Raw genomic sequence first — 25,390 nt, 5'->3', positions numbered from 1 at the left:
ATGGCTGTGAATATCCCAGGAGTGATAGCCATGGTGTTTTTTTACCTGCTGGTTCTGGGGACCGGCATCTGGGCTTCTTTCAAGTCCAAAAGGGAGAAAAAGAAAAGTGCAGCCACTGAAATGGAGATGGCCCTGCTGGGAAACCGGGGGATCAGCTGCATGGTGGGGATCTTCACAATGACAGGTGAGGAGAGCTGAATTACAATTTAATTTAAAGAATAATTTTTTTTTTAAAAAGGAAATTCTGCATATTTGCATCCTGTAATTACTGTATATATATATAAGAGTAAAACTATGTGAGGAGGCTATGACATATAAAGGACAGTTTTGGCTTTTCAATTTCAAATTTCAAAAAATATCCCCATTGAAACCCATTATAACTACATTTTTTGACCCCCTCTCCCTTCTAAAAAATAACTCTTTAATACATTCCTGTGTTTGTGTGTGTCATTTTAAAGCCAGGAATTCCTCATTTTATTTTTTATTTTTAATCAGATAACATCATTTTACTGTATTTTACCTACGAGAGAGAATATAAAGATAAAATGCTAAAAATGGAAACCTGCAAGTCAATATAAAGTCTCCATTTGTATCTGTATATACGCACATTTAGACACACACACACACACACACACACACACACACACACACACAGACATCCATACCAACACGTCAGGTCATTTTTAAACAGGACGAGCAGGACTTAGCAGGAGTTAAATGATGTTATCTGGTGATAAACAAAGAAAAAGAACCAAACCCAGAAAACAAGAATATATGAAGAAAAGAGTCATTTCTTGGCTGGAGGGTCAAATAATGGAGTTATAATGTGTTTCAATGGGGACGTTTCTGTCCCTATAAAGATCCTAGAGAGAGTTTTTATGTTGTTTTTTAAATCTGACACTGCATAAAAAATAATAATGCATCAAAATCAATGTTATTGCTAATCAATGATATGTCCCAGACTGTGATGAAACCCCCCAAAATAATTCACTGTGCATTAAGTATATGGAGGGGGGTAAAAAAGTGTGTTTTATATAAACTAATAACTGGTATTTAAATGTAAATGTAAATGTAGTTTATTTATACAGCCCTTTACAACAGTCCTTGCGGTGTACCAAAGTGCTTTACAGCAGGTAATAAATAAAAAGAGGAAATATTAAAAAAACAATTAAAACAATAAAATAAAAGCAATAAAATACAACAAAAACGAATAAGATAAAATAAGATAAAATAAAATAAAATAAGATAAAAGTGTCATACTACTAAGTGTTAAAAGCCATCCTAAAAAAGTAGGTTTTTAGCCTGGACTTGAAGAGGATTTAAAGGGTTAAAATCCTGAAAATGAATTAATATTTAATATTTAATATCCGGACTGATGTTGTTTTAAAAAAAATATTTGTATGTAAAATAATATTAATTTATAATATATATATATTTTTTATGGCAGTCCCTTTTTTAAGTGAGGTTAAGAAACTAAACCCAACAAAGACAAGAAGTGTGATGGTTTCCCACAAAAAAATCACTTACACAAATAAGATTAAATCCTCATAATTATTCATTTATTAGTCATTTAAATTCACTTTCACTGATTCTGAATACACATGAAATACTCTAATGATTAAATATATCTGCAGCTATAAATATTCCTCAAAGTATTTCAATGAACTACGCCACACATGTGATTAGGGTTTAAAGTGTTAAACTGCTCATATATATATATATATACATAGATATATATATATATCGAATTAACTTTGTTTTTATTGAGATTTACTTACACAAATAAGATTAAATCCCCATAATTATTCATTTATTAGTCATTTAAATTCACTTTCACAAATTCAAATTCACATTCTGAATACACAGAAATACTCTAATGATTAAATATATCTGCAATGAATGGCTGAAAATAGAAGAAGCATATCAGTCACACGTGTGATTAGTGTTTAAAGTGTTTATGGTGTGTTAAACTGCTCTTATATAACTAACTTTATTTTTTATTATAGTATAAAATAACACCTGTAAAAGAAAAACCTGCAATAATCAATTATAATGTGTGATAAAATGATAATATAGTATTTGATTTGCCATTAAAGGGTTAATAAAGTCCCATTGTGTGTGTGTGTGTGTGTGTGTGCGCGTGTGTGTGTGTGCGCGTGTGTGTGTGTGCGCGTGTGTGTGTATCCTGCAGCCACGTGGGTCGGAGGAGGCTTCATTGTGGGCATAACGGAGATGATGTATACGCCCTCTATGGGTCTAACCTGGACACTGCAGATGTTACTGTCATACAGCATGTCTTTCATCATCTGTAAGAGTTTAAAATCACTTTCTTTCTTTCTTTCTTTCTTTCTTTCTTTCTTTCTTTCTTTCTATTTATTTCTTTCCTAATTTTCCTCCTTTTTCACTTCCTTCATATTCCTTCCCTCTTTTTCTTTCTTTCCTATTTCCTCCTTTCTCTTTCTTTCTTTCCTAATTTCCTCCTTTCTCTTTCTTCATCTTCCACCTCCTTTTTCTTTCTTTCTTTCTTTCCTAATTTTCCTCCTTTTTCACTTCCCTCATCTTCCTCCTCCTCTCTTTCTTTACTCATCTTCCTCCTTTCTCTTTCTTTCTTTCCTAATTTCCTCCTTTCTCTTTCTTCATCTTCCTCCTCCTTTTTCTTTCTTTCTTTCTTTCTTTCTTTCTTTCTTTCTTTCTTTCCTAATCTTCCTCCTTTTTCACTTTCCTCATCTTCCTCCTCCTCTCTTTCTTTCTTCATCGTCCTCCTTTCTCTCTTCCTTCATCTTCCTCCTTTCTCTTTCTTCATCTTTCTCCTTTTTCACTTCCCTCATCTTCCTCCTCCTCTCTTTCTTTCTTCATTTTCCTCTCTTTCCTCATCTTCCTCCTCCTCCTCTCTTTCTTTCTTCATCGTCCTCTTTTCTCTCTTCCTTCATCTTCCTCCTTTCTCTTTCTTCATCTTTCACCTTTTTCTCTTCCTTCATCTTCCTCCTCCTCTTTATTTCAAGTCAAGTCTATTATTGTCAAGCTGTAAATTAATAAATGTTAAACATGCAACTTGTAGGTGAACCTTAAAGTTGTTTTTCAGTGTTTGTCACTCACAAAAACTGATTCATTTATGTTGATGCTCTCTCTCTCTCTCTCTCTCTCTCTCTCTCTCCCTCTCTCCCTCTCTCTCTCTCTCTTCTCCCCTTAGGTGGCTTTGTGTTTGCCAAGCCGATGAGAGAAAGAAATTGCGTGACAATGTTGGATCCGTTCCATATGAAGTATGGAAAAGTACTAGCAGTTGGGCTGTGCCTCTTTGCACTTATTACTGATCTGGTCTGGATACCTACAATACTCATCGGTTTAGGTAAAGCAGATACGTACGGAGGCCAAACTGAGCCGAGAGAGGCCACGGAGAAAAACAAAACTAAATATGTGGAGTCGATTTAATAATTCATCCTTTCAATTTAGTTATTTGTGCTCCCAATTTAATAATTTGTACTCTCATCCATATCCACAACCCTGATGCTGGAGTTTTTAATAAAACTGGATGACGTTCAACAACAGGTATTTTAAAATAAATCTGTTATATTATTTTTTTTAAAAGGATCTCAGAGATAAAACAATGTTCTGCTTGAAGTATATCCAAATATCTGAGTCCAAGATCAAAATGAAATCCAAACAACCCAAATATTAAAGTGTAGGTAGTTGTGTTTTTTTTTCTCCATGGCCAATTTCTCTCTTCATATATACACTGCAAATACTAAAATCTAATTAAGATTAAATATGTTAAATCAAGGCGGCAAAATATGCTTGTTCTTTATCTGCCAAGATATCTCTTATTACCAGGCCGTCTCACTTGCTTTAATTATCTTAATAAGGTTTTATAACTTGTTATTAAGTTCTAGCTTATATTGAGAATTAGCATAACTCTCTAGGTGTTATATTAACACTGACAGCTGCTTTGTCAAAGTCAGAATCTCTTATTTCAAGCATCTTATCCTTTTAATCTCTTAACATATTAATAGTAATGAATAAACTAGATAAACACTAGTTTTAAGACATTGTGGGGTTTTTGAGGCTAGATATATAGTCACATGTTCCTGTTCTCTTGGCAGATAATTTAGCTTATTTTGAGTAATATATTCCTCATTTCATTACTTTATTTTCTTGTTTTTTTAAGCATATATACAGTCAAGCCCGAAATTATTCATACCCCAGGCAAATTTTGACTTTGAAGTTACTTTTATTCAACCAGCAAGTTGTTTTTTGACCGGAAGTGACACAGGCGTCTCCAAGAAGATAAAAAGACGATGTACAAAAGGCATCATTGTGGTAAAAAAAATATTTCAGTCAGCTTTTATTTACATTTGAACAAAAAGTGGCATGTCCAAAAGGGGTATGAATAATTTCGGGCTTGACTGTATACATACACACACATGTTCAAATATTGGTTGTTGTAGTGAATTTCATGGATGTGTCTGACAGGTGCAACCATGAGTGTGATCCTGGATATGCCTTATACTGCCTGCGTCTGGATCTCTGCTGCTGTGGTCATCATCTACACACTGCTGGGAGGTCTCTACTCTGTGGCCTACACAGATATTATACAGCTCCTCCTCATATTCATCAGCTTGGTGAGTTTGTTGTACTCTTTAAAATCAGGAATCAGCTATTCATTTCAACTATAATCTGTTTTTGTATTTCTTCATGGCTTTACATCGACGTATAGGGGTTTTAACTGATGCAGTGGCAAAGCAGGCCCGATTTTGGTTTATTTGTTTTAATTAGCAGTAGAATTGATTTAAAACACTGTATTTTCTTCGGGCTAAAAATGTCTTGTGCTGCACTTGAGCTACACTTGATATGTAGTGGAAAGTCTCAAAGTTACAGTTGATTGACAGTGACAGAAACACGTTTTTCCAGTTAGAAGTCTGCCAGAGAGGACAAGGTAGCTTCCCAACCAGCGTGTCCATGTGGGCCCCATAAAGGTTAAATTTGGGCTGCAAATATGGGTCCCAAGTGGGTTTGTCCGCAGTTTCCATGGTGGTCCCACCTGTGTTTGCCCAGATGGGTTTCAAGTGGGTTCTGACTTAAGTTTCAGGTGGTTGAGACCATTGTAGGTCCCATGTGTTTGCCCATATGGAGTCTAAAGGCTCATTTATGCTCAACGTTAAATATGAATCAGGATACAGACGGAGCCTTCTGTCTGTGCTCTGCGTTAATTTCCTCCGTATTTCTGCACGTTTCCATAACGCTTACGGATACGGACCAAATGGAGCAGTACCACCGGAAACCATGGGGGGGCAGTGTTGCTGTCACTACTCGATACGTAGCTCTAGTGAGACAGGAAGAAGAAATAACAATGGTGGAACGTTTTGAGGAAAGGTTGTGCAGGTTGGTTAGAAACTTTAAACTTATCGTTTTTTGTCTTTTATGCAAGAGAGGAACATTATCAATATCTCCTCCACAGTCGCCATGTTTGTTTTTGAGTTTGAGACTCTGCGCTGCCCCCTGGTGGATGTATTGGTTAACATCCATGCCAACGTAAAGGACGCATGGAAGTATGTGAGCAGTGACGCTAACATCGTTTGAACAGACAGATACATTTTCGTACATACGTTGAGCATAAATGGGCCTTAAGCGGTTCTGAAACAATATAGGGCTCATACAATTTGCCTTGTTTATGCCAATGCCCGCTTAGCCCATTTACATCAGTTATGAGCCTCGTACAGTCAGCCCACGTACGCTTTGTTAGAGATTTTAATTATGCAGTCCATATATCAATGAAGAGAGTAGACAGGAGTCCAGGATGTCTTGCATTGAAAAGGTTTATTTACTCGGCCAAGGAGAAATGAATGAATGATCAGTACACGTTATGTTCTGATGCTCCTTTCAATTCTGAAGTTTCTCTCCTCCAGAACTTTAAACCACACAGATAATACCACAGGGCAGATCCAACATATCTACGATATACAGAATCTAGTGTCCTGGTCTATAGACAAAACATTGCTTAGACCTCACTCAGGACCTTTGTCCGACATCCAACACTATCTGACCTCGGCTGCTATAGCAACACTATCAGAAAGCCTCCTGTTTTCCCCAAAAAGAGCAGACTCACTGCTCACCACTATCTCAAAGGGAGACAGTGTCTAAACCCAACATTTGGTGTGGGCTTGCTATGACTGCAAAGCCTAGTTTGACCCAGTGCATATTAATGATGGAAAATTCACATTTGGGACCCATGTTTTGTAAATCATCAGAAAAATAAAACTTACCTAACCTAACATCAAGTAAACACATATGCTAGGGGTTCAGTCTGTGAATAAAAGGGCAACCATCATTATATGTTACATGGTCAAAAACACAAATTTGGTGGCTTATTTTTTGTGGTTTCAGCACCATGAGATGAGAGATACTGGTTTTAATACTTCTCCTTATTTACATAAACCCTAATAAGTTTTAGAGGTTAGCTTTATAGAGTACTTCCTCAAAAACTTGACAGCTTTAGGAGTCATTTTTATTTTTATTTGTCTCTGCAGTGGGTTTGTGTTCCCTTTGTCCTGATGAGCCCTTACACACACGACATCACCCAGACACTGATGAACAACACTTTACACGCTCCCTGGATTGGTCAACCGGAGCTGAAGAGGGCCTGGATAATGGCTGATGATGTCTTATACTTGGTAAGTGATGCATTTAACTCCAGCCTTAATAAATTGTCTTAGAATTAAGATAAAGACCATGAATATTGTTTTACAAGTTGTCGGCAGATACTATTGGCCTCTCCCGTTACATCTTTATTGCATCAGTAGTGATAAATTTGGACTTTGGACTTTATTGGGCTTTTTTACTGTACATATTAGACAACAGCAGCAACATAAAGTGACAACAGACAAGGCACACTCAGGCCTGTTCATCAAGGCGTGCTGTTTAAACCCTCTAATGACAAATACCCCTTTCACACCAAAGCAGTTCCAATGCTGGTTCGGGGGGCAGCGCTTAATTTGGGACCGGTTTTCCTGTTCACACAGACAAAGGAACTGGCTCCGGGCCAGAAAAACTAGTTCCAGAGTGGCACCAAAAGAAAGAACCGCTTAGAACCGATAGGGGGCAGGGGGACTATTGAGTCCAACCACAACAAACAAGACCGCGTGGAGAATAGATAAGGAGTGAATTATCCCTTGAACATTTGACTGATGGTGAAATTCATGCGTTGTCAGTTAGCTGTGCTCTGCCGGCTAACGTTAGCTTACAACAAAGGCTAACGTAACCATCTCAATCCTGTCGAGCAGCAGAAACACGTTGTACCTACCGTGTTTGGATGCGAGCCAGGAGCAACAGCTGTACAAACGCAAGTCTGCCATTGTTGTTGTTGTTGTTGTTGTTGCTGTTGCTTTGGAGTTGGCGCAAATCTTTATTGGAAAGCAGCGACAGAACTGCCGTATGCGGTGATGTCATTACGTGGCCCCGCAAGAACCTTGAGCAGTGGGAAAGCAAACTGGTTCTCAGCTGGTTTGCAGTTGAACCGACTGCGAACCAGCACCAGCACTGGAACTGCTTTGGTGTGAAAAGGGTAAAAGGGGATCACGTTCTTCTGCACTTCAAGGCTCTATACTGGTCTGCAGAGGGCATTAGGTTAACCTCCACTGGGTTGAGCATAGCTCAGTGGGTAGAGCACCCGCCCCATGTATTGAAGTCCTCGCTGCAGGCAACCCCAGTTCGAATCCCGCACCGAGCGGTTCTATCCTGCATGTCATTCCCCCCTCTCTGCCTCCAGTTTCTTGTCTCTCTCTACTAACCTGTACATTAAAGGCAAAAAGATTAACCTCCATTAACCCTCCTTTACTGTTCATATTCTGAGCCGTCACAGTAGTTCCTCACATAATTAGTCTCTATACCAAACCTCTGAACCAAAGATCATTCATAAAGACCTCACCAGTCACAGATAAACATGATTTATCATCAACGAAGCTTTCAGAGAGCAGAGAGAGTTTATTCTTTAGTTTTCATGGTTTAGTATTTAAACAAGTGTGACCCTGAACAGTCTGTAAGGGTTAAGGTGGTGACTGAGTTGGGGTGTGATGTCTTGTGCTGTTGAAGTTGAAATGCGTACAATGACTTTATTGTTGAGTTATGCGAGGTTGGGTGTGGGGAGACCAATTATCCTGTCAACGGTGTTCGTTATGCGTGTGAGTCTGGTCCAGGTACAACAGAAGTTTTTTTTTTACTATTGATGAGGATGCCACACTAGTGATTAAATTAATCAACTATTTTGTTTTGCTTTTAAGACACTGGGGAGTCTGGGATATCAGTGCGTTCACCAGAGAACCTTGTCGTCTTCTTCGTTGACTACAGCCAAGATCTCATGCTCTGTTGCTGCTATCTTCTTACTCATATTTGGGATACCTCCTATACTGCTTGGGGCTGCTGTCTCGTCTACAGGTAATAACAATCTCTAAGGTAAACAGGAGTACTGGTTAAACCTGATATGCCAGACCACTGTCTTAAGACAATAATAATGTACAGTAAGTAAATATTCTTAAACAGACTGGATTCTTGGAGGTCTTAACTGTGTGAAATGGTGATTACAGTGCATGGTTTTCTTTCCCTTTTGTTGTAACCCTGCCTCAGACTGGAACCTGACCTCCTATGGTTCTCCGTCTCCATACGAACGTGGAGAGGCAGCTCATGTCCTGCCCATCGCCCTGCAACACCTCACTCCATACTACATCTCCATTATTGGTATCGGATGTGTGGCCGCCGCCGCAATGTCGTCAGCTGACTCTGCTTTGCTTTCTGCAGCTTCTCTCTTCACCTCAGGCCTATACAAGAGAATACTGAGACCTCAGGTGATAATTATTATGTGCTTGTTATTTGCTATTGTTTAGGACTTTACTGCGTCATTGACGTCGATTAACTCCAGAAGACAACAGGTGAGTGTAAACTGAGTAAAGTGGTTTGATATGAGCATTAGGAAAGGGGGGTGCTAGTCAGAGTCTTCCTGCACACTTTGACACATCTGGCTCTGATGCACATTCATAGCAACCTCTTGGTTTAGATGAAAGTCTTCACCACAATTCAGTTATTCCACCAAGGGTGCGATTTTCCGATAGTCAGTTAAAAACGGGAGCGTGTCTATGTTCCCTCAGCCCGATGTTCCCTCAGTTTGATAATAAAATAAAGAATTTCACCAGTCTGTCAAGTATTTTCATAGATGAAACACATTAGGTGCATTAGGGAAATTGGGGGGAAATCCTTGAGGGAACATTGCACTGAGGGAACATCGGGTTGAGGGAACATCGGGCTGAGGGAACATCGAGGAGGAGTGACCCCTTAAAAACAATCTCAGGAATCTGACTAATCTACCTGGTGAACTCAGTCACGGTTTCACCACGTATGACTCTATAACAGTCCTACAGCTACACAGATGCATTGTGAGAAACAGTGCTAGAAACATATGAATAAATATGAAGGTGATTGGTCAAACAGCGTGTTGCTATGTTAGTAACAAGCTGGTTGACATAGCAACAAAACATCCTGTTGCCACTGGCCAAAGAAATCAACCCCTATCTGAGATTATTTCTCTATTATCGTTATGTAGCATGACTAATTTCTCCTCTTACCAGAATATTGTGCTTAGATTGGTTATTTGGCCTTTACTGTCAATATTTCTTTTAAACATATATATTAGCACTGTTTCCCACAATGCATCTGTGTAGTTGTAGGCTATTACAAAGTTATACATGGCGACATCATGACTGAGTTTAGTAGGTACATTAAAGTCTGTGTAAAGTAAGAATAAATGTGTGTTCTGAGTTTGACATACCACAGAAAAGTGTGTTGTTAACCACCCTGCCAAATGTAAATGATTACGCAACCTCTTTCTCTGCTCCCAAACTCTGTGGGAGTGCCCGCCGAGTCTGCTGAAACCCTGCCCCCTACCAAGTGTCACCTGTCAATCAAAGTCACCACCTCTACCCGAAACATGGATGCTACGTCTGGGAGATTTCTGCTGCTAGCTCAGCGGTTACCTCGGCGGCTAACACAGCTAACTGGCTAACTGTAGACTGTAGTAGTAGTAGTGTGTGCTGAATGTATTTATACCTCTACAGCAGCAGGGGCAGGTTTATGCTAATCACTAAATCCTGAACACAGAAATCTTGAAACACAGTTTGTGAAGCCTAGCTCCACAATTCAAATCTAAATGGTTGAAATGCTTTTTACACCTTTTTTAGAAATACATTTATGACCTATTTAATGTGTTTAGAAGAAAATGTCTGAATTCACTTTACACAGTCTTGACAGATGAGGTTCCTGAGATTGCAAATGTGTTATGTTGACAACTGACAACTGAGATATTCAGTCTAGAAAGAGTTTATTAGTTTAAAAATGTAATAAAAGCATGTGACAAATGATTAAATAACTTCTTTACACACTCATACTGTCACATAATGTTAACGTTCAATCATGTGGAATGCACGTTGCCTAAAATAATAATAGTAATAATAATTATAGCTGATACCTTCTAGCAAGTCGGAGTCTGAGTCCCCTGTTCTTCTTCCTCTTCTTTCTTCTTCAGGCATCAGAAAAAGAGATTCTGTGGGTGATCCGTGCCGCTGTGATCGTAGTAGGCTTGACTGGTACGTCGCTCACCAGCAGGAGCAACAGCATCATATTGTTCTGGTTCCTCGGCGCCGAAGTGGCCTACACCATCATCTTCCCTCAACTCGTCTGCGTCCTCTTCTTCAGCATCTCCAACAGTTATGGAGCTATTATGGGCTTTGTGATTGGGTTGATGATTAGACTGCTGAGTGGAGCTCCATCAATGGGACTTCCCGTCACCCTCTGCTTCCCAGGATGCGCTCTCGAGGACGGAGTTTATGTCCAGTACGCTCCAATTAAGACCATCTCCATGCTGTCCGCCGTCATTGCCATCTTGTTCTTCTCCTATCTGGCTTCTCTGCTCTTCAACAAAGGCCTGCTTCCTGAGAAGTTGGACGTGTTCAAAGTGAAAGTCCAACGCTCACCACAGCCACTAACTCCAATGGGTGGCTCAGCAGAACACAATAAGAATGAATATTTGGATAAAGACACCCATCAGACTGAGGCCTCAGAGCCAATGATGAGTGGACTCTGAAACAAACCGTTTCCTTTTATTTTTAAATGAACTTTTAGGTGAATTCATTAATTTTTTTGTCATTAAAGTGTTTTTATTTATTTGAATATACTTGAACAGACAACATCATTACACTCTTTTCATTATATTTTGCAGGCCCTTTTTGAATGGACAAATTAGTACCACATAAATTATCCAATATATACACACATGCATATCTACATACATACATACACATGCAACTATCTGCATACTGTATACGTACACACATAGACAGAGACGTCAGAACTATAAACTCCAAAACTTAAAACTACAGCTGTGTCTTCACAATGAATTTGCCAACAAAAAACACATCTTCATGACCACCTGAAATTATCTTCGACTCTAGCCATCATTCTTTTAAGTGAATTCATTTAAAAGTTTATGGATTTTTGTTTGGGGTTCTTTTTAGGAAAGTGTTTTATCCAGTAGTGTTTAAATAAGTTGATTATTATATTTATTAACTTGCAAGTACTAGTAAAGACCGAAAAGTAAGTAAGTTTGGAGATGGCTTCAGAGCCTAATAATAGAAGTGGATACTGCGTTCCAAGATGGTTTCCATTGAAAACCACTGACTGAAAGAAGCCTAACTGGTTTTTATCTGTCCCTGGTTGGTATCATGGTCAATTGCACTTGCATACATTAAAGGATAGGTCTCAAGAAAATATTTAAAGTTGAAGTATGTAACTCTGACACCAAGTGTTTAGAAATGGTACTGCGGCCCACATTCAAAACACTGGAGAGAGCTGTTACTCCTCGCCCCCTCCCTGCCAGAGTCTACTTCACGCGGGTTGCCAGTTGTTGGAGGTGATCCTGCATATCCTCCTCCGTATCAGTGGGTGCAGCTGAGTGCTGTATGACGCTGTAACCGTCTCCATGTTTCAAAAGCATCTCCTATACATCCCCTGGTTTTGTTTCTCAAATTGTCACAACGTATTTGAGTCATAATGAGGCTTTTTTGGTTTTGTAACATCAGACATTATCTGCAGTGTTCCTAGCTGCAGCTCAGTGGCAACTGGCAACCTGGCTGCTGAAACACTACTGACTTGGTGATTGGTAGCTAGGTGGTGGGTGGAGCATCAGGCCAAAACACAGAATGACAACATAAACATTATTTGAGGGCTGCAACTGAGCTTTTCAATTGTGAATATTCTGGCTGGACTACTACTGTCAGTGATATCAGTGTTTGAAATGAACATGATTCCTTAATGTCTGATTACATTTTAGGGCCATTTTATGATTATTTGGAATATATTTGTTACATACAGCTACTTTAAATCCCCCTAATGTATGTACTTTAAATCAGGTTTTGGTCTCTGCTGTTATAGTTTCTCCTTTCCATACTGGCCATGAAGGAGGTTTTTTCCATATTACAGTCTGATGAAGGTTTGAGAGACAGAAATGTTGCAGTTACTTATTAAAACAAACAAAAATGAGTAACACAGTGAAGTGTGTGGGCGCTTTGTTTCATTTTTTTTTTTTTGGATTGCACCTTCCTCCTACGTACCTGCCACTATGCAGGTGAGCAAAGATTCCTTTTCAGATTACTGTACAGAGAACAAAAGTTGGCAGGAAACAAATAAAGAAAATATTGAATGGCAATGTTGAATCACTGGCACAACACGTATAAACACAAGTACTCTGTGAGAGAGGTGGATGGCACATTGTGGATTTTGTTGCAGGTCTGAACAAGGTGATCCAGAAATGACTGCGATATATTAGAACATTTAGAAAGACTGTCCATCTTTGCCATCGTAAACTTTCTCCACATGTAATCTACCATTAAGCTCAGATAACAAACCATAAAATGTCTTTCTTTGCAATTATCTTGTCATTCATAAAAGCGGTTTAGTGGGGAAGAAAGAAAAAGAAAGTGCTGTGAGTGGATCAGGTCCTGACTTGCCCTCCATGCCTGCCTCCTTCTTCACTCATAGCTTGCAGCCATCTTCCTCTCTGCTTCCTTTTGTCTGTGTTGACAATTGTTTGTTTTTTCTCTGAAAGCGTAAACACTAACAGTGATTATTATAATAGTATTATAATAGTATTATAATTTATGAAACCACCTGTAGCCAAGTGTACCAAAAATGAATGCACATGCGCTGCTTTATACCACGGGCCTGATTTACTAAAGGTAAATGTGCACGTTGATCTACTAACGCAGTGCACTGAGGCTTGCATCTTTCAAATGTGCAAGATGATACGTGTTGTCCATTTAGTACTTTTGCCAAAAAGAAAATGGAATATGGTGATTTACCAAACCTGAAGGTAAGTGTGCTGACAGTAACTGCATCTATAAATAATACCTTTAAAGGGCAGGTATTAACCAGCTGTTACTATGGAGACGAGGAGACACATTGGGTTTTTTCCGCCCAGTTATTTGCCCAAGCCCTCATCCCATTTCTCCAACTTTCCACCCCTAGGGTCCCAGTTACCTGCCCAAGTCTTCCCCTACTTCTCCAACTTTTTGCCCCCAGGGTCCCAGTTACCTGCCCAAGTCTTGCCCCACTTCTCCAACTTTATACCCCCAGGGTCCCAGTTACCTGCCCAAGTCTTGCCCCACTTCTCCAACTTTCCACCCCTAGGGTCCCAGTTACCTGCCCAAGTCTTGCCCCACTTCTCCAACTTTATACCCCCAGGGTCCCAGTTACCTGCCCAAGTCTTGCCCCACTTCTCCAACTTTCTGACCCCTAGGGTCCCAGTTACCTGCCCAAGTCTTGCCCCATTTCCCCAACTTTCCGCCCCCAGGGTGCCAGTTACCTGCCCAAGCCTTGCCCCACTTCTCCAACTTTCTGACCCCCAGGGCCTCAGTTACCTGCCCAAGTCCTTCCCCTTGTTCACCAACTTCCTGCCCACAGGGTCCCAGTTACCTGCCCAAGACCTTCCCCTAGTTCTCCAACTTTCTGCCACCATGGTCCAATTTACCTGCCCAAGCCTTGTCCCACTTCTCCAACTTTCTGACCCCAGGGTCCAAGTTACCTGCCCAAGCCCTCGCCCCATTTCCCCAACTTTCTGACCCCAGGGTCCCAGTTACCTGCCCAAGCCTTGCCCCACTTCTCCAACTTTCTGACCCCAGGGTCCAAGTTACCTGCCCAAGCCTTGCCCCATTTCCCCAACTTTCCGTCCCCAGGGTCCCAGTTACTTGCCCAAGTCTTGCCCCATTTCCCCAACTCTCCGCCCCCAGGGTCCCAGTTACCTGCCTAAGTCTTGCCCCACTTCTCCAACTTTCTGACCCCCAGGGCCTTGGGAAATGACTGTAAATGACACATCCAGTTCAGTGGAAGTTTCTTATGAATGTGTATTAAAGAATTTGAGAAAGGTGAGTCTTTAATGAGTCACATTCAACATCCAATGGAGGTATTTTCCCACAGTGTTGCTCGGACCTGTTTTCTTACCTTTGCTGAAACAATTCAAATGTATTATGAGAAAGCAGTCATGTACCAACTTGTGGTGTGGTTTCCTTGAAGGTGAGACTTAATAGCCAGTGTGGTTTTTTCCTCTTGCACTACTCCTGAACCCTCTACATTACTTTTACACACCTTTTATAGTCTTTACAGATTCTCCTCTTTCCATCCCAGTTTTATTTTTCCAATTCTTTGTAATTATGGGATTTGAAGAGCTACCTTTTAAGTTAATATTTTGTGGTTTAGTCAAATTTAAAGAGTTAAAATATGAAAATAAAAGTATGAATAACTTACACACATCCTTTTTTTGTGGACCCAGCATCAAATTTCTGCTTTTAATCCATTTAGAGAGAATATATTAGAGGATTATGGTAAAAATGTCTAAGTGGTGTAACCATAAAAACTTTGTACCAAATAATTCAACTTGCTTAAAAACAGTAAATAGTCAATAAAACACCATATCAACTAGTTTGGCATGATCTTACATTATAACTTTTATATTAAATATGCATTATCCCTGGTGGTTACACCATTTGACATTTTCAGAAGCATTCAATCTTACTTTTGGTTAAACAAAATACAAAATGTACATTTTAACAAACCTGATGCCGTTTTTAAAACTATTAAATAAAGATAATGGAATACAATTGTTCTAAATATTACATTTAATCTGGGTAACCATGGAGATCAAGAAACATTTATATTTATTTAACCCTCCTGTTGTCCTCGAGTCAAGGAAGGAAGTTAGGAAGGGAGGAAGAAGGAAGGAGGGAGGAAAGGAAGGAAGGAAGGAATGGAAGTAAGGAAGGAAGGAAAGAAGGAGGGAGGGAGGGAGGAAGGAAAGAAGGAAGGGAGGAAGGTAGGAAGGAAGGAAGGAAAGAAGGAGGGAAGGGAAGAAGGACAGACGGAAGGACAGAAGGAAGGACAGAAGGAAGGAAGGAAGGAAGGAAGGAAGGAAGGATCAATATCAGTACACTTAAATACACTGCAGGTGGATAAAGTGTATAATATGTATCATTTTTTTGTGGTTACACCATTTGACATTTTCAGGAGCATTCAGTCTTACTTTTGGTTTTAAAAAAATGGTGCAAATATCATTTAAATGATATAAAACCAACAAAAATGCTAAATGTACATTTTAACAAACCTGATGCTGCTTTTAAAACTATTTTTTAAGATATTTTTGAATTGCTCATCTTGCCAGCTTTTAATTTAATTATTTGTCACTGACCCTTATATAAATGTCTTTAACAGAGCAGGTCTTTTTCTGAGTCCTCAGACAAAAAAATGCTTGAGGCTTCAGGTATTCATTTATTTACCCTTTATTCTCGTAAAACCTCCTTCATCACAGTTAAGCTTTCAGTATTCCCTCCTCCAGCCTGCAGGGAACACACACACACACACAGACACACACACACACACACACACACACACACACGCACACACACACACGCACACACACACACACACACACACTAATTATTCATTTAACCCTCCTGCCGTCCTCCGGGGTCAAATTGACCTCAACTCCTTTGACTGTTCCTGCTTTCCTTCCTCTTTCTTTAATTTTTCCTTTGTTCTTTCCTCCCCTTCCATACTTCCTTCCTTCTCTCCTTATTTCCTTCCTTCCTTTTTTCCTCCCTCCCTCCATACTCCTTTCCTTCCTCATTCCTTCCTTCCTTCCTTCCTTCTTCTTTTCCTCCCTCCCTCCCTCCCTCCTTCCTATATTTGTACAATTATAATTACAGTGTGTAAAATTGAGTCAACATGCCATCTGTCCTTTAGTCAAGTACACACACACACACACACACACGCACACACACACACACACACACACACGCACACACGCACACACACACACACACACACACACACACACACAGACACACAGACACACGCACACACCATACGTTGATCTTTAGGGTATTTGCATAAAAGATTTACCCTAACCGTATAGTAGGATGTGTGTTTTAACAGTCTATAATTCAACAAGTTAAACAGGATACATTAAGGTTGTGTATGTTCCATGTTTCCCCTTTATTCAAAACTATTAACTGTGAACTTTCCATAAGTCTGCAGGTTTTAATCTTTAAGACAAATCCCAGTTTCATCCACTACAGTTCAGTTTGAGCATCTGGGGTTTGAACAGTTTATCCAACTCATCACATCGGTCTTACAGAAAGAGCTTCAAGGGGTCCAACAGAGGAGGAGATATTTTGGGGGGTAGTGTGAGAGAGGTGGAGGTGGAGCTGAAACTGTATGTAGAGACTGACTCACTGAATAAAACAGATTTTGAATATAAGCTGTTTTGTTTCTTTTTCATTATTATTCTTAACCCTTAAACAGGCAACGTGCACCAGGAGATACAGACTCTTTAACCTTCCTGTCATCCTCCCGGGTCCTTCCTCTGTCCTTCCTTCCTTCCTTCCTTCCTTCATCTGTCCTTCCTTCCTTCCTTCCTTCCTTTCTTCCTTCCTTCCTCAGATCTAAGTTCAGCTGTTAGGGTAAATGTTCCCTCCTTCTGTCCTTTCTTCCTTCCTTCATCTGTCCTTCCTTTCTTTCTTCCTTCTTCCTTCCTTCCCTCCTTTCCTTCCTACCTTCCTTCCTTCCTTCCCTCCTTTCCTTCCTTCTTCCCTCCCTCCCTTCCTTCCTCCCTCCTTTCCTTCCTTCTTCCCTCCTTTCCTTCCTTCCTTCCTTCCTCCCTTCCTTCCCTTCCTCCCTCCTTTCCTTCCTTCCTCCCCCCTTCCTTCCCTCCTTTCCTTCCTTCCTTACTTACTTTAGGTGCAAATGATATAACTAGTAAGGCCTGCTTAAGGGTTAACAAAGCTCATCTTCCTCGTTGAGTCAGCATTTCCCAAAAAGCTCAGATCATATTTAATGTCGAAGCTTTTGGGCAAGTTGAAGGGTCACAGTTAGTTCAGATATCTGTAATAAACAGCAGGACAGAGAAGAAGACCTGGAGTTTTTATACAGCAGAGACAGACTGGACTGAGGAGCTGCATAAAGAACCAGTATAAGATAGAATAAGGCATTCATGCAAAGATATTCTAGTGTGATTTCCTAGATTGTGCTTAGGGAAATTGTGCAAACAGACACACACACACACACACACACACACACACACACACACACACACACACACACACACACACACACACACACACACACACACACACACACACACACACACACAATGGGACTTTATTAACCCTTTAATGGCAAATCAAATACTATATTATCATTTTATCACACATTATAATTGGTTATTGCAGGTTTTCTTTTACAGGTGTTATTTTATACTATAATAAAAAATAAAGTTAGTTAGATATGAGCAGTTTAACACACCATAAACACTTTAAACACTAATCACACATGTGGTGGAGTTTATTTATTAGTTTTTCTGTGTATTCAGAATAAGTGAAAGTGAATTTAAATGACTAATAAATGAATAATTATGGGGATTTAATCTGATTTGTGCAAGTAAATCTCAATAAAAACAAAGTTAGTTATATATGAGCAGTTTAACACACCATAAACACTTTAAACACTAATCACACATGTCCCGTAGTTCATTGAAATGCTTTTAGGAATATTTATAGCTGCAGATATATTTAATCATTAGTGTATTCATGTGTATTCAGAATCAGTGAAAGTGCATTTACATGACTAATAAATGAATAATTATTCTTTGTACATTCTTATTAATTGTGGAGCCATGCCAGCTGGTTTATTGGACCAGGATGAACTGACACTAATGCAATACAATACTCCCCCTCCTCCTCCTCCTCCTCCTCCTCCTCCTCCTCCTCCTCTTCCTCCTCACTAAGTTTCCTGGTATGATATGGAAAATGATCTGTTATTAAAGGCAAAAGGCTGAATTACTGCCAATTATGGCACAGTAAATACATGGGTCAGTGATAAATAATGAGGGTTGGCAAGATGAGCAATTCAAAACATATCTTATAAATAGTTTTAAAAGCAGCATCAGGTTTGTTAAAATGTACATTTAGTATTTATGTTGGTTTTATATCATTTAAATGACATTTGCACCATTTTTTTACCAAAAGTAAGACTGAATGCTCCTGAAAATGTCAAATGGTGTAACCACAAAAGAATGGTAAATATTAAATATTTTATCACCTGCAGTGTATTTAAGTGGACTTTGTTTCCTGATCTCCATGGTTACCCAGATTAAATGTAATATTTAGAACAATAGTATTCCATTAGCTTTATTTAATATAAAAGTTATAATGTAAGATCATGCCAAACTAGTTGATATGGTGTTAGGTAGGAAGGAAGGAAGGAAGGGAGGAAGGAAGGAAGGAAGGAAGGAAGGAAGGAAGGAAGGAAGGAAGATCATGTCAAACTAGTTGATATGGTGTTAGGTAGGAAGGAAGGAAGGAAGGGAGGAAGGAAGGAAGGAAGGAAGGAAGGAAGGAAGGAAGGATGTAAGATCATGTCAAACTAGTTGATATGGTGTTAGGTAGGAAGGAAGGAAGGAAGGGAGGAAGGAAGGAAGGAAGGAAGGAAGGAAGGAAGGAAGGATGTAAGATCATGTCAAACTAGTTGATATGGTGTTAGGTAGGAAGGAAGGAAGGAAGGGAGGAAGGAAGGAAGGAAGGAAGGAAGGAAGGAAGGAAGGAAGGAAGGAAGGAAGGATGTAAGATCATGCCAAACTAGTTGATATGGTGTTAGGTAGGAAGGAAGGAAGGAAGGAAGGAAGGAAGGATGTAAGATCATGCCAAACTAGTTGATATGGTGTTAGGTAGGAAGGAAGGAAGGAAGGAAGGAAGGAAGGAAGGAAGGAAGGAAGGATGTAAGATCATGCCAAACTAGTTGATATGCTGTTAGGAAGGAAGGAAGGAAGGAAGGAAGGAAGGAAGGAAGGAAGGAAGGAAGGAAGGAAGGAAGGAAGGAAGGAAGGAAGGAAGGATGTAAGATCATGCCAAACTAGTTGATATGGTGTTTTATTGACTATTTACTGTTTTTAAGCAAGTTGAATTATTTGGTACAAAGTTTTTATGGTTACACCACTTAGACATTTTTACCATAATCCTCTAATATATTCTCTCTAAATGGATTAAAAGCAGAAATTTGATGCTGGGTCCACAAAAAAAGAAGATGTGCAAGTTATTCATACGTTTATTTTTACATTTTAACACCTTCAAATTTAAACTAAACCACATGGACACAAAAGAACATCCACATGTCATTGATCCACATAAATAAACAAAAAATACAAATAATGTAATGTAATTGTATTTCACTTTATGTCTCTGATTCATTTTTCACTGACTTTCCGCAGCACTTTCACTGACTAAACCACTAAACCACTAAACCACTCTAGATGCCAACACATATCTCCGCCTTCACATCAACAGCACAAACACATTAACAACTTTCAACCAAGTCGTCATTCCATAGCGGTGACACTTAACCCTTTATTGGGCAAATAATTATATTTGGTTACTTCTGTAAATATCCCAAAATATCCTTCCTTCCTTCTTTCCTTCCTTCTTTCCTTCCTTCCTTCCTTCCTTTCCTTCCTCCCTGCCTTCTTTCTTCCCTTCCTCTTTTCCTTTCTCCCTCCCTAGTTCCTTATTTCCTCCGTCCTTCCTTCCTTTCCTTCCTTCCTCCCTCCTTCTCTCCTCCCTTCCTTCTTTCCTTCCTCCCTTCCTTTCCTTCCTTCCATCTGTTCTTCCTCCCTCCCTTCTTCTCTCCTCCTCCCTCCCTCCTTCTCTCTTTCTTTCCTCCCCCCTACCATCCTTCCTTCCTTCCTTTCATCCATCCTTCCTTTCATCCATCCTTCCTTCCTTCCTTCCTTCCTCCCTCCCTTCCTACCTCCCTTCCATCATTCCTCCCTCCTTCCTTCCTCCCTTCCATCATTCCTTCCTTCAGCATTTCAATGAGTGCCCTATAAAGGGTTAAAGATGACAGATTTATTAGATCGAATGCCCACATAATAAACACGCATATAATTAATGTGACAAAGAAGACAATAGAGTTGAAAGTCAGAAACGTATAATTACTGAGGGAACAAGAGTGCACATGCACAAAAATACTAAATGTAGAGATTACTCACAGTTCATTTCACAACTGTAATGATAATCTCTCCACAATTCCACCTATTAGTTTATTTTAAATTAGAGATATTTCACTCACAGTTGGGAGTTTCTGGCAGATGTCAGAGTTCATATCGCAGACTAAACTTCTGGAGCTTCTGGTCTTGCCTGAAGTTTTAACATGTGTGATTTAAACTGTACTTAATTCTGTGCATGATCATGATTCTGTGACATAATTTTGAATTTATTTGACTGTAGAGTTTGACATACCACAGAAAAATGTGTTGTTAACCATCCTGCCAAATTTGAATGATTAAAAAAATCACCAAATATATGAAATTAGGCTTCAAAGTTGTGTAAAAATCAGCCTCTTTCTCTGCTCCCAAACGCTGAAGCCCCGCCCCCTACCAAGTGTCACCTGTCAATCAAAGTCACCACCTCTACCAGAAACATGGACGCTACGTCTGAGAGCTTTCTGCTATTAGCTCGGTGGATAGCTCAGCTACTAGCTTAGCTGCTAGCTCGGCGGCTAACTCAGCTAACTGGCTAACTGTAGACTGTAGTAGTAGTAGTGTGTGCTGAATGTATTTATACCTCTACAGCAGCAGGGGCGGGTTTATGCTAATCACTAAATCCTGAACACAGAAATCTTGAAACACAGTTTGTGAAGCCTAGCTCCACAATTCAAATCTAAATGGTTGAAATGCTTTTTACACCTTTTTTAGAAATACATTTATGACCTATTTAATGTGTTTAGAAGAAAATGTCTGAATTCACTTTACACGGTCTTTAACGTTTTAAGAAAGGATGCTCCACAGTCATTTGACTTGACTGTTGAAATGCATTGTGATTTACTAAAATGCTCCTGGGGAAGCACAATGCATTATGGGATGCATTTTTAGGATCCTAATGTACTATCTGAATTATTATTATAGGGGGGCTTAAGGTGCATGAAAAATCACCAAACTTTGCACATGTATTGGAAATTAGATTTTTGTTTTTCATAGGTCCTGGGCAACAAATGACTGGATAGCATCCCACATAAAATTTGTTGAAGTTGAAGTGTCTACATTGGGTTTCACCCCAAAATTTGGTAGGTACATGTATCATGCAGACATAAAAAAAGCCTCTTAGAGCCATAAACATTGATCCCTTACAAGCACATGTTTTCCTTACAGCTGGTGCCAAATGAAAGACACCAGGAAACATAGTTTAGAGCGTCATGACTGATCCTAGCGTAACAGGGACTGAGCACTGCTTCAGTATGTCAGTAAATTTCCATCACAGTCGGTAATGAAGTTCTCCATTAATCAGCTTTGACAGATTGATTTATGCACAGGTGATTAAGTAGTAAAAGATTTAATTGCGGTGTTATTCCTCAGGTTGGTAGATCAGTCTTGCTTGCCAACTTACCCGATTGTTCTGAATCATCACTGTTTATGGAGCGTCTTATATTTTTGGTAAGAGTCAAAGGGCCCGATTTACTAAGATCCCAAATAAAGGGTACAAAGTTGTGTGCACAGTGTAATGGACTGCGCTTTTAGTTAGCGTGCGTTTTTGCAGGTGATCTACTAAGAATAACTGTGTAAATGAAAACAGGAGCAACAGGTGCAGACAGCAGTATTTAAATGAGGGTTTTGTGTCTTCATGGAGAGTTTAGATGAGCAGAAAGCTGCAAGCGCAAAATGAAATGTGATCAGGTTCTAGTGGAAGAGGTTAACTAATATATTGAGTTATAAATGTGATCAGGTTCTAGTGGAAGAGGTTAACTAATATATTGAGTTATAAATGTGATCAGGTTCTAGTGGAAGAGGTTAACTAATATATTGAGTTATAAATGTGATCAGGTTCTAGTGGAAGAGGTTAACTAATATATTGAGTTATAAATATGATCAGGTTCTAGTGGAAGAGGTTAACTAATATATTGAGTTATAACAAAAACTAATTATCAGAAAAACCCACATATGGGAGATTATTAGTGACAAAGTCAATGCTGTTAGTAAAACCAAAAATATTCCACTCCAAAAATCTGTATTCTGTCATTGTGTCTTCATAGTAACAGCCGGTTAATACCTGTCCTTCAAAAAGGTATTATTTATAGATGTAGTTAGCATCAGTAAAATTACCTTCAGGTTTGGTAAATCACAATGTGTGTGCTAAATAACATATTTGCATTTTCTCCTCCCTGTATTTTGCACACTGGAGTTAAAACGCCTCATATTACATTCATTACGGTAAACTACTAATATTACATTCATTACGGTAAACTACCAATATTACATTCATTACGTTAAACTACTAATATTACATTCATTACGGTAAACTACTAATATTACATTCATTACGATAAACTACTAATATTACATTCATTATGGTAAACTACTAATATTACATTCATTACGGTAAACTACTAATATTACATTCATTATGGTAAACTACTAATATTACATTCATTACTGTAAACTACTAATATTACATTCATTATGGTAAACTACTAATATTACATTCATTACGGTGAACGTACTAATATTACATTCATTATGGTAAACTACTAATATTACATTCATTACGGTACACTACTAATATTACATTCATTACGGTAAACTACTAATATTACATTCATTATGGTAAACTACTAATATTACATTCATTACGGTGAACGTACTAATATTACATTCATTATGGTAAACTACTAATATTACATTCATTATGGTAAACTATTAATATTACATTCATTATGGTAAACTACTGTTACATTCATTATGGTAAACTACTAATATTACATTCATTACGGTAAACTACTAATATTACATTCATTACGGTAAACTACTAATATTACATTCATTATGGTAAACTACTAATATTACATTCATTACGGTAAACTACTAATATTACATTCATTATTATGGTAAACTACTAATATTACATTCATTATGGTAAACTACTAATATTACATTCATTAAGGTAAACTACTAATATTACATTCATTATTATGGTAAACTACTAATATTACATTCATTACGGTAAACTACTAATATTACATTCATTACGGTAAACTACTACTATTACATTCATTACGGTAAACTACTAATATTACATTCATTACGGTAAACTACTAATATTACATTCATTACGGTAAACTACTAATATTACATTCATTACGGTAAACTACTAATATTACATTCATTACGGTAAACTACTATTACATTCATTACGGTAAACTACTAATATTACATTCATTACGTTAAACTACTAATATTACATTCATTACGGTAAACTACTAATATTACATTCATTACGGTAAACTACTAATATTACATTCATTATGGTAAACTGCTAATATTACGTTCATTACGGTAAACTACTAATATTACATTCATTAGGGTAAACTACTAATATTACAGTCATTACGGTAAACTACTAATATTACATTCATTACATTAAACTACTAATATTACATTCATTACGGTAAACTACTAATATTACATTCATTACGGTAAACTACTAATATTACATTCATTACGGTAAAAGCACTAAATGAACAGCGCATATTATCTTGCACAGCTGAAAGACGTCAAAAACCTCAGTGCACTGCGTTAGTAGATCAGCTTGCACATTTTTTGCAGGTGATGTCAAGTTTGCACACGTTTTAAAACATGCAGACCAAACTTTGTCTAAAATGCCCCAAATCACACGTGCATGATTTACATGATATATAGCCTACATGTTGTGATTTACACAATATGCAGCAACATGATGTATAATTACTGGGTGTTCTCTAGCACCACACAGTGGACACTAAACACACATAACAGAGCGAATGTGAGAGCTCTTCACGTCAGGTTTTATGAGGTGGTTTTCCAACATGCCTGACTTGGTAATGTTTGGTAATAAAATGTTGAAGGTGTGGTGTTTTTATGTTCACCCTCTGGAAATCCTATGATAAGTTCAGTTAATGCGTCAGTCAGACTAGTGAGGAGTTCATGAGGAGTCAATCATGGCTGTAAACATAACAAGAGTGGCAGCAATGGTGTTTTTCTACCTGCTGGTCCTTGGAACTGGCATCTGGGCTTCATTCAAGTCCAAAAAGGAACAGAAAAAGAGTGCAGCTACCAGAATGGACATGGCTTTGCTGGGGAACACAAACCTTTACTATGACAGGTGAGTTTGAAGGCATCGTAGCTTTTGTTCATGATGATGAAATCTTATCTTAAATATTTCAACCAGCAAGGTCTTAGTCAGAATAAAAATCTTTCTGGTCAAATGTTGCTTTAATAAACACTTGCCAGCTTGTTTCTGCATCTGTTACATGAAGCATGATTTCTTTAAAAATGAGATTTACCATCTGAATATTTCTGTTCCTTCTCTGGTTATATACTTGGGACGGCCCTGAACACATCTCAATGATCCCTTGTTAGGTAAACTGGAAGCAAACATGGCAATTGAACATTTCTTCTGTTTGGTAAGTTGACAAAACAAACCTTTTTTCCAAGTGCATTCTATGCAGACTTAAACACGAGAATCTATTTGCAGTGGTGGAGACTAACTACATTATGGTTTATTTACCCTCCACCAGTTGGCCTTGGACTGAGTGGCTGTAAGCCCTGGAAGTCAAACTGGTGGTGGCTTTCACACTAGTGTGTTTCTTAAGTAAAAGGGCCTGAGGACTATTCCTTTTATGTGCACAAAGGGCGCCACACAGACTTACTGTCTCATGCAACTGCAATGTATGTTTGAGTTTTTTAAATACCTTAAAGTTATCGCTGTCATACTGAGGTATGTTTGATGTT

General features: G+C 38.6%; 1 protein-coding gene across 1 annotated transcript; it reads left to right on the top strand.

Moving 5' to 3' along the window:
* LOC128373276 (high-affinity choline transporter 1-like) lies at positions 1-11,119 on the top strand. Its single transcript, XM_053333566.1, has 8 exons — positions 1-184; positions 2,192-2,308; positions 3,191-3,346; positions 4,468-4,616; positions 6,522-6,665; positions 8,271-8,424; positions 8,614-8,831; positions 10,562-11,119. The coding sequence occupies exons 1-8, from the start codon at positions 1-3 to the stop codon at positions 11,117-11,119; spliced, it is 1,680 nt and encodes a 559-aa protein (XP_053189541.1).
* The last annotated feature ends 14,271 nt before the right edge of the window (positions 11,120-25,390 follow it).

The sequence above is a fragment of the Scomber japonicus genome, chromosome 14 (genome assembly GCF_027409825.1).
Source record: "Scomber japonicus isolate fScoJap1 chromosome 14, fScoJap1.pri, whole genome shotgun sequence".
Taxonomy (NCBI): Eukaryota; Metazoa; Chordata; class Actinopteri; order Scombriformes; family Scombridae; genus Scomber; species Scomber japonicus.
Note: the sequence above shows the minus strand (reverse complement) of the source record. Positions and strands in the feature narration are given on the sequence as shown.